The 10,864-nt window shown below is 40.6% G+C and overlaps 1 protein-coding gene across 2 annotated transcripts in view; it reads right to left on the reverse strand.

The window, feature by feature from the left end:
* Positions 1-3,288, reverse strand: part of LOC143027192 (repulsive guidance molecule A-like) — a 466,556-nt gene extending 463,268 nt beyond the window's left edge. Inside the window, exons 1-2 of one of the 2 annotated variants that reach the window (XM_076188358.1) lie at positions 3,174-3,288; positions 2,631-2,729 (exon numbers count right to left, since the gene is read on the reverse strand). In XM_076188358.1, coding sequence (XP_076044473.1) covers positions 2,631-2,650 — 20 coding nt within the window. In that variant the 5' untranslated portion in view covers positions 2,651-2,729; positions 3,174-3,288. The remainder of the gene's footprint in view (positions 1-2,630; positions 2,730-3,173) is intronic. The other variant, XM_076188357.1, reaches the window with a different exon arrangement.
* Between the last annotated feature and the right edge of the window lie 7,576 nt (positions 3,289-10,864).

Here is a 10,864-nt window from a genome sequence, read left to right on the forward strand (position 1 = left end):
TTCTATAGTTCACACTGCAATATTAGCGTTACAGTTATGAAATTGAACGTGATCAATGCCTATTAAAAGTAAATCTTTTTTATGAATTTCCTTCCAAATCCTAAGATTTTTTCTGTACCCTATGACAAGTATAAAGAATGCTTGTGAAAACGCCAAAATGAATCAGTTCTTAACCTACCTTAACGATAAAAGAAATAATGATACACTGCTACTGTGCCCGTTTACAAAGTCACATCAAACACCACAAAATAGTTAAGTTCAGGGAAAACAATAATATATAAATAAAAAGAAACTCGTGACTCAACAAGCCTTTTCCTTATATTCTAAAATAGCTAGGTCAAGCGGTAGTCATTATTCACACCAATCTATATGTATTAAATCAAAACGACACTATCTATGCCCCAACACATCGCGTCTTGCAACTACGCGAGAGTAAACCCCACAAATCATGCAAGAACAAGGATAGTGCAGCGTGATCGAGTGAGAACAAGCAACGCAGCCCAATCAATGAGGCACAGAAATAGCGCAATATCTTCACACGAGCACAGAAATAATTCAACTCATTCATCGGTTAAGAACACGAATGGCGCTGTTGACCACGGGGGAATTTAAATAACATGCCGAAAGAACAACTGCGGAAAATCAGGAGTGACAGCATGATAGAAAAACGTTTTTCGAACTTTGATCGAAAGATCAGGAACAACCCTTCGTGAACGAACAAGAACACGAAGTACTTATGCCGACCAAGTTGAAGGGAAAATAAATACGAACAATTAAAAAAGGCAAAAGAGAATTAACTCTCCCATTCTCCAAACACAACATGCAAACGTCCCTCGGCAATTCGCAATCGCGCGCACGTTTGCCAAACAATCTCTCGCTTTCAAAATCCAATCAAGGGTCCGACATATTAGCGACACAGCATCTGTCATTACTGATCAGTGACAGACTTTTGATTCGGGGCATTAACAGTTTCAATACGGGGACTTTTTCCACGATTATTTCTTCAGTTGGGTGAGCCACAGACGAAACAAGGTCTAGTCGATCGAGACCCACCAGTCTCGAGTTCGCTCCCACAGTTGAAGAACTTCTGGCATCAGGCATGATCGAGATATTACAAATGTTATATCACCGAATTGAATGGATAATCAGTCTGATGCAATCAACTCTTTCGAAAAAGTTTCCATGAAAAAATCCATATATTTCGACAGTCCCGGCGAACGCTTTCTACCATTACAAAGTAGAACATTTCCATCGTCATTGGCTACACTTACGAAAGCTACCGGTAGATTGTATTTACAAGCCCGTGACTCGCATAAACTTACTAGAAAACCAGGTAAAACTCTACACGTCACTGGAGGAAAGTCAGGGTTAGTGAAAGGCTGCAAAAGTACGGTCTTATTACTGAGTTACCCTTCTTAAAAGGCTCACGATCTCTACAGATTTTATGGCCACATTCACGCATCATTTTTTCAACCTTGGGGAGTACTAATCTTTGGTCAAAGAACGAAAACACATTGTTTTCAATTTCTAATATTCCCCCTTTCTGCTGCCTTCTTTAAACCTTTCCCGTGACTTCATTCATTTAGCGTGACACTGTCCCAAGGATAGAAGTGCTGGATATTGCCACAGGAACGACTACAAGGGATTACAAAGGAGGATCATGCCGACAGGGGACCTTTTGGTCCATAACTAGGTCGGATACGAAAAAAGATAATGACAAATAAATAAATAAAGTTATAATATAAATAATAAATAAGATAAATAAATGCATCTCATACCACTGAGCTCATGGAATCAGAACCCGATGTCTCTCTTTGGGGGGACAATAATGCACCGAAGAGAAGACGTCAGGTTAGGTGGTCAAGAAGTCTGAATCAGGTTCTAGCAACAAGGGAGAGTACATGTTAAAATCAATCACTATTACCCCTAATATACTGACTGCATATTACATAGACAGTCAATTCGGGGGAACTATTTATAATAGCTTTACCTCCATCCCCTGATTGAAATTGCCTGTCACTAACGAGTGTAGACTATATAGAGCTCCACAAACTGGCTAAATCGCATACACTTAGGGACAGATGTTGATGTGCAACTTTAGCCAAATCTGCGGGAACATTGTTCAAATGTTCAATGGAAGGATATGCGACATAGCTAACAAGCTTGTACAGGTACAGTAGCCTACAGTGACCCGACAGCCACTGCACTAGTGGTCATTACAGCGTGTGTGTGTGTGTGTGTGTGTGTGTGTGTGTGTGTGTGTGTGTGTGTGTGTGTGTGTGTGTGTGTGTGTGTGTGTGTGTGTGTGTGTGTGTGTGTGTGTGTGTGTGTGTGTGTGTGTGCTTGAATTAACGTTTTCACTTCATTCACCGAGAAAGAGCACAAGCATTTGTGTTTATACATTTAAACCTTTGTGAAAAAACATCATGCAGACGTGTAACAGCACGATTGTACAAAAAAAAAAGCTACAACGTCAATGGACGTTCATGGTGCATGCTACTTGCTGTACAAATCAAACCAGCCTTGACAATTAAGGAATTATATAGGTCTTTCCTCGTGAATCATTAAGCACATAATCAAACACATCTTATAAGTCTACATAAGCATACATCAAGCCAGGCATAACTTACGGGTCAACGTCGTTACACATTTTAAAAATAAAACACAGATTTGGACGTCATGTCCTCATAAGGTTTCATCAAGCACCGTGTCAAACACATCTTACAGATCTATAAAAAAGAAAAACACTTAAATTTCGCAAACACTAAAATAAATAAATAAATAAATAAATAAATAAACAAATAAATCACAACACCGATCACCACTTGTTCGCAAACAAATATTTCCAATCGTATGATTTCTTATAACGTTTTCCAATGACAATTTGTATCACCACCACAATTTTGAACACAAGCCGGATTCGGAACGCTCACAATTCCGGCTGGTGATAAATACCTCGTCCAAACCTATTTGGCAGACTACACAACCATAGGCTGCGCGCCCCGAGGTACTACTTTGCTGGCAGTGTGTAACCGAACCAACTCGTAAGTTTCAACACAAGTGTATAAAACCAGTTTAACTTTTTTAAAACTTCGCGCTAGATCGTGTAACACTGCCCTTTTGCATCTCAAAAAGCTCTACAGACTACGTATCAATGATAAGATAACACTTACTTAGCTTCATATAAAGTATATTTCGCATGACAATATAATTTCGAGGCGTGGGTAAAACTTCTCATAAACTCATAGCGTGCACACGTCCTACCGCTAACAAATCTAACTCGACACTGGCTCCGTTTTCTGTTTCTCCAATCCGCTTGCACCCGAAAGGCTCGTTCGCTAGCTATAGTACTCGTGCATACTCCCTCGTTATATTCTCTCTTATCTTTACAACAACTTTTTCCTTCTCTATGCAAACTTTTCGAAACTAAATTTCTATAATAACTTAAATTTACAATAAAGATAACAAAATCACAAAGTCAATCCATTCATACCAGCCACGAGGAACGAGTCTATCTGAAGCGCGACAGCTTAAATATCAAAATAAAATTTCATTACTGAGTCTATGTTAAGCAATCATGGGGAGGAAGCTGCAGCTGCTGTTTTCTATGATTATACGCCAGGAGGCGCAGATATATGACTGGTGGTTTACTGGGATACATGAAGGACTTAAATATAGTATCAGGACGACTCATTTTGACAAGAAATATGGCCTCTCAAATCAGCAACCGGAAGTATCACAGGCAAACGAATAAATATTGCTGATAAACACAGACCCATTGACAAACACAAGTGTCTTCCTTGACCTCTTCAGTCCTTCTGAAGCCTAACCAGATGAACAGAATCGCCTGAAATTAGATTTACAGATAATATGTGGTCACATGAAGAATTGTCACCCCAGAACGCATACATGAACAATCGTCACCCCACGAGATCCCACCTGTAGAATTGTCACCCCAGTAAGCAGAATATAAACAGTGGAATGGCCCAGAATGGCCCACATGAAGAATTGTCACCCTAGGATAGCACACATGAAGAATTGTCACCCTAGGAGGATATCCCACATGAAGAATTGTCACCCTATCGAAGTCTGGGGTGACGATTCTTTATGTGATCCCAATAATAATTAGTTATAATAACATTTACCTTCGGTTGTATAAGTACGACAATAAGCAGAAACCTCATTCAACCTAACCTAACCTAAGCTAACCTTACCTAACCTAACCTAACTTAATCTAACCTAATATTTGTAACACTGTTGATATTCGACGTACTGGGAGGGGAGAATTCTTCAGGTGGGATCTCATAGGGTAATGATTCTTCATGTGGGCGTTCTGGAGTGACAATTCTTCATGTGACATTACTATTACTATCATTAAGAAGGGGCGTTGGGAAAGAGGGGGACATCTGTTGAGGAATGGAGAAGACAGGAAAATGGAGAATGGTTGTGAATGGATGATGTTCCTATGTATAAAAGGATGGTGGATGGGGGGTTAGGAAGTATGTGTGAATGATATTTTGACGCTGTCCGAAGGGATTTCTCCCCCGTCTTCTCTTTTTCTGCATAAGGAGACGGAGTGGGGTCGCCGATTAAATGAAGCGGCCTTGCTGCGGACGTGCTGTGTCTTGCTGCATTGCTTCAGACCCAGGGCAATGGGCGAGATGCAGGGGTGACCCGTCATCCAGGAGAAGCCAAGAAAGGAGGGAGGGAGGGAGGGAGGGAGGGGTGGTGGATGGAAGTGGAGTATGTGGGGACGAAATGGGTGGAAGTGGATTTATGCCTTTGACTTTGGCTACCTCCCTTGCAAGGGAGAGAAGGCCTTTATTATATGTATGTATATTACTACTACTACTGCTACTACTACTACTACTACTACTACTACTACTACTACTACTACTACTACTACTACTACTACTACTACTACTACTACTACTACTACTACTACTACTACTACTACTACTACTACTACTACTACTACTACTACTACTACTACTACTACTACTACTACTACTGCTGCTGCTGCTACTACTACTACTACTACTACTACTACTACTACTACTACTACTACTACTACTACTACTACTACTACTACTACTACTACTACTACTACTACTACTACTACTACTACTACTACTACTACTACTACTACTATCTTTGGTGGTTTCACGCTCATATACCCCAACGGCCGTCAGTGGCTATCCGAGCACATAGGGCAAAGGTGAGTGTTTTGGGTGCAGCCAGAGCTAGCCGACCCTTTTGTAATTGGGATTAGTGCATTGCATCCGTTTGCTTGTTTTGGTTCATTTTCAACAAAACATTTTGCTCCTGCACGCGCCGAAGGACAAATCATTCAGTGCCACATTTTTTCATCGTCAAAATTCTTTCTCACCGCGTATTAAGCCTACGCAAACATGTTACATACTAATTGTGTGTGTGTGTGTGTGTGTGTGTGTGTGTGTGTGTGTGTGTGTGTGTGTGTGTGTGTGTGTGTGTGTGTGTGTGTGTGTGTGTGTGTGTGTGTGTGTGTGTGTGTGTGTGCGTGTGTGTGTGTGTGTGTGTCTGTGTATGTATGTGTGTGTGTATGTGTGTGTGTGTGTGTGTGTGCGTGCGAGATGTATATATACATATATATATATATATGTATATATATATATATATATATATATATAGAGAGAGAGAGAGAGAGAGAGAGATTAGGAGGTAGACTCGTCATTTGGCTGAATAAAATCGTCTGACGGCAGAAAACAACAAAATCATATTTCGTTTTCCACGCCAGTACACAGACCACACACAAAATTTATTAACACTAATTCTCTCTGACTAGACTGTAAGAGAGAAGGGCTCGGGGGAGAGGTGGGGGGGGGGAGGAGGAAGAAGAAAAAAGGAAGGGGAGGTGGAGTGGGTAAGGGGTGGGGGTGGGGAGTTACATGGAGGACAAACGAACAGTAACAGACCTTTTGGTCCTTACACGGCTGTTTTGGTACCCAACATAATTTTTTCCTTTAACTTACATAGAAGTAAATAATTCTAGTCGGGGATTTGTAGCCAAATGAATGTAGAGACGTTTTTTGAATATCCCTACAGTGGAACAATCGCTGATGTTGGATGGTAGATCATTCCTTATACAGTATTAATAACGCGACTGAAGAAAAAGTATTTTGCCACTTTTGTCCGAAATCGTTTTCCTACATATTTTGCATGCATTACTGCTAGTTGTGTTGGAGGTGTTAATTGTAAAATATTATTTCCACATACATGTTTTTAATTCCTTTGACATTTTTGAAGACCTCAATTAGATCTCCCAGTCCCCATTTCGAGAGATTAAACAAATTTAGTTCACTGAAGCGCTTTTCGTGCTGCTTTTTCTGCAACCTAGGAATGAGCTTTATTACACTACGCTGCACTTTTTCCAACTTTTCTATATCCTTCTTTTAATATGAAAACCAACACTGTATACAATATGGTTAGGTCTGACTCGGGTATTGTAAAGATTAGGAATAATTTCTTCAGCTCTAAACTCAAAATATCTACCTATAAATCCAATAAATTTATTTGCAATTCTTACGACCTCGGAGCAGTTTGCTTGGCCTGAGGTCATTTGAGATTACACCAAGGTCTTTTTCTTCGTCTACACTTACCAGTTGCACATCATTCATCGTGTGGGTTACCTGGACATTACTATTACCGATACGAAGTGCTTAACATTTATATATATTAAAAAACATCTGAAAATTTTCTGCCCATTCGTATGTGTTCAAATAACTTTGTAATTCTTGTTGTGTTAAAGATATCATCTTATTTGCAATTTTGTTAGCATCTGAAATTTTGGATGATTTACGCTTTACATTTTCATCCAGGTCATTAATGTATAACGGAAATAGTACAGGACCAGGCACTGAGCCCTGAGGCACTCCACTCCACTTGATACACAACGCCAGTCTGAGCATTTTCCATTCAGAACAACACGTTGCTTACGATCGGACAGCCATTCAAAAATCCACCGATGAATATGTCTTACTATACCATGGGCTTCTAGATTGCTAAGTAACCTCTTATGTGAGACTTTATGGAAAGCTTTTTGAAAGTCACTATATATATAATATAACGTCAACTGGCCTCCCTTCACCCTACATTCTATAAATATCATTCAGGAAGTCGAGAAGGTTTGTCAGACGAATGCTTATTACGGAAATCATATTGTGAGTCTTTAATAATACTGTTTTTCTCCTAGAATTCCACAATTTTGACTAAGGATAGACTCCATTAATTTACACATAAATGGTGTAATGCTAATAGGCTGATAATTACTAGGACTGGATTTGTTACTGTTTTTGAACAAGGGCACAATGTTTACTAATTTCCACTCTTGTACAACTCTTCCAAATTGTAAAAATAAGTTAAAAATCACACTGAAATGTTTGCAGATATCTTCTTTAACATCCATGAGTATTCTTGGGTAAATCTTATCTGGTGCAGACGACTTGCATATTATAAGTTTATCTATAACGCGCATCACATCATGTTTTGCAATACCCATAACAAGTACAGTAAGCTTACGAACACCGTCAGTCCTGGTAGAACACAGTGGTGAACACAGTGGTGAACACAGTGGTGAACACAGTGGTGAACACAGACGCAAAATAAAGATCTAAGATGTCTGCCGTTACCATCTCATCTGTTACTGTCTCCCCGCCCCCTCTCTTGCTGATTGGAGGAGACCAATCGTGTTCTCGATTATTTATTTCTTCTCTGATATATCTGAAAAATTCCTCAGGATTTTCTCTGCATTTGGAGGCAATACACTGTCCTTGTAATTTCCTATTGATTTAACGAGACTTTTGAATTCTCGACGAATTTTTTTGTGCTTTAGCTTTGTGTTGATTTGTAATTCCTATACGCATGTTTCTTGGCGAGCAAAATATTTTTGACATCAACATTAAGGGAGAAAGAGGGAGAAGGGGAGGAGAGCAGAGAGGAAGGAGAGCAGAAATTAAGAGTGAGCAGTATTTATTTTCGGCGGAGATTAGTCTCCAACCCCGAAAGCATGATGGCTGCGTGACGGGTACACTGGAACGTCACTAAAGGTCTTTCAAGTATTGAGTTCCATTAAACTCGTTCAGTCAATACTCCATAAGGGGTTTGGTGGGAGGGGTTGAAGAAGAGACCATGAGGAGGAGGAGGAGGAGGAAGAGGAGGAGAAGGGGGAGGGAGAGAGGATGATGATGATGAAGAGGAGGGAGAGAGGGAGGGAAATGAGGAGGAGAAGGATGAGGAGGAGGAGGGGAAGAAGAGGGGGGAGAGGAGGAGGAAGGAAGAAGAGGAAGGGGCAGGAGGAGTAGGAGGAGGGAGAGGAGGAACAAAGAGGTGAGGGAGGGGGGTGATGATGATGCACATGATGCTGCTGCTGCTGCTGCTGCTGCTGATGATGATAGTGGTGGTGATGATGATGATAATGATGACGATCATAATGATGATGATGACGATAATGATGATGATGATGGTGATGATAATGACGAGGAGGAGGAGGAGAAGGAAGAGGAGGAGGAGGAAGAGGAGGAGAAGGGGGAGGGGGAGAGGATGATGATGATGAAAAAGAGGGAGAGAGGGAGGGCAATGAGGAGGAGGGGAAGAAGAGGAGGGAGAGGAGGAGGCACAGAAGGAAGAAGAGGATGAGGAGGAAAGGAGAAGGGGCAGGAGGAGTAGGAGGAGGGAGAGGAGGAACAAAGAGGTGAGGGAGGGGGGTGATGATGATGCACATGATGCTGCTGCTGCTGCTGATGATGATGATAATAATGATGATGATGATGAGGAGGAGGAGGAGAGGGAGGAAAAGGAGGAGAAGAAGAAGGAGGAGGAGGAAGAGGAGAAGGAGGATCTAGGAGGGGGATGATGATGTAAATGATGATGATAATGTTAATGATGATGATAGTGATAGTAATAATGATAATGATAATAACAACAATAATGATAATAATGATAATGATGATGATGATGATGATGATGATGATGATGATGATGATGATGATGATGATGATGATGATGATGATGATGATGATGATGATGATGATGATGATGATAAAGATAAAAATTATGATGATATAATAATAACATGATGATGATGATGATGATGATGATGATGATGATGATGATGATGATGATGATGATGATGATGATGATGATGATGATGATGATGATGATGATGATGATGATGATGATGATAATGATAATAATGATAATAATAATAATAATAATAATAATAATAATAATAATAATAATAATAATAATAATAATAATAATAATAATAATAATAATAATAATAATAATAATGATAATAATAATAATAATAATAATAATAATAATAACAATAATAACAACAATAACGTCCACCATACCTCCGTTCTGTTGCCCTATTTAATCTCTATTTTCCCACCTCTGGGAATCCACCGAGGATAGAAACGCTGGTTAATGCCGACGAAATAAAATCGCACAGCGGCAGCCAGAACGATTCGACGTCACTTCGGGACGGGTTGGGAATCGAACTCGAACCCGCCGAGTCGGTTGGCACAAGCGAACCAACAAACGAACAAACATACGAAGGCTCATCGATCCATACTTGCGATATGCCTTTGCCTGCGGCCGTAAGTTGGTGTGCTTCGGTAGGTTGTTCCCCCGAGTAAAGGTTAGTCTCTTCATAAATCTCAAATTTCTGTCAATGTCCAAGGACCCTAGTGACTCTACGGACCAGAGTCATGGAGCATTCGTTTGAGTAAAAAAAAAAAAAAAAAAAAAAAAAAAAATTTTAAAAAAAAAATAATAATAATAATAATAATAAGAAGAAGAATTGTCACCCTAGGATGGCCCACATGAAGAATTGTCACCCTAGGATGGCCCACATGAAGAATTGTCACCCTAGGAGGATAGCCCACATGAAGAATTGTCACCCTAGGATGTCCCACATGAAGAATTGTCACCCTAGGAGGATAGCCCACATGAAGAAATGTCACCCTAGGAGGATAGTCCACTTGAAGAATTGTCACCCTAGGAAGATGGCCCACATGAAGAATTGTCACCCTAGGAGGATAGCCCACATGAAGAATTGTCGCCCTGCCGAGTTCTGGGGTGACGATGCTTCATGTGATTCCCTTCCCTCTTATCGCCGGGGGGATATGTATTTCTAGTAGAGTTGCCGCCAGACGATTTCTTTCACCCCTTTGGGTCACGTGACATCTGCACTATTCACTTGATCGACTGCCACACCGCCGTCGCAGTGAGAATCCTGGAAAGTCACATTTGTGCTCTTGGGCTGGCCACACACGTACAGTTTAAACTGACAGTTACAACTGTTCAGTTATAACTGTCAGTTGAAACTGCACGTGTGTAGGCATCTCGGTATCACTGAGGTACCCACACACGTGCAGTTTCAACTGACAGTTATAACTGAACAGTTATAACTGTCAGTTGAAACTGCACGTGTGTGGGCATCTCGGTATCACTGAGGAACCCACACACGTGCCGTTTCAACTGACAGTTATAACTGAACAGTTGTAACTGTCAGTTTAAACTGCACGTGTGTGGGCATCTCAGTATCACTGAGGTACCCACACACGTGCCGTTTCAACTGACAGTTATAACTGAACAGTTGTAACTGTCAGTTGAAACTGCACGTGTGTAGGCATCTCGGTATCACTGAGGTACCCACACACGTGCAGTTTCAACTGACAGTTATAACTGAACAGTTATAACTGTCAGTTGAAACTGCACGTGTGTGGGCATCTCGGTATCACTGAGGTACCCACTCACGTGCAGTTTCAACTGACAGTTATAACTGAACAGTTATAACTGTCAGTTGAAACTACACGTGTGT

This window comes from Oratosquilla oratoria, chromosome 7 (assembly GCF_046742065.1).
Source record: "Oratosquilla oratoria isolate Oo_2021 chromosome 7, ASM4674206v1, whole genome shotgun sequence".
Classification (NCBI taxonomy): domain Eukaryota; kingdom Metazoa; phylum Arthropoda; class Malacostraca; order Stomatopoda; family Squillidae; genus Oratosquilla; species Oratosquilla oratoria.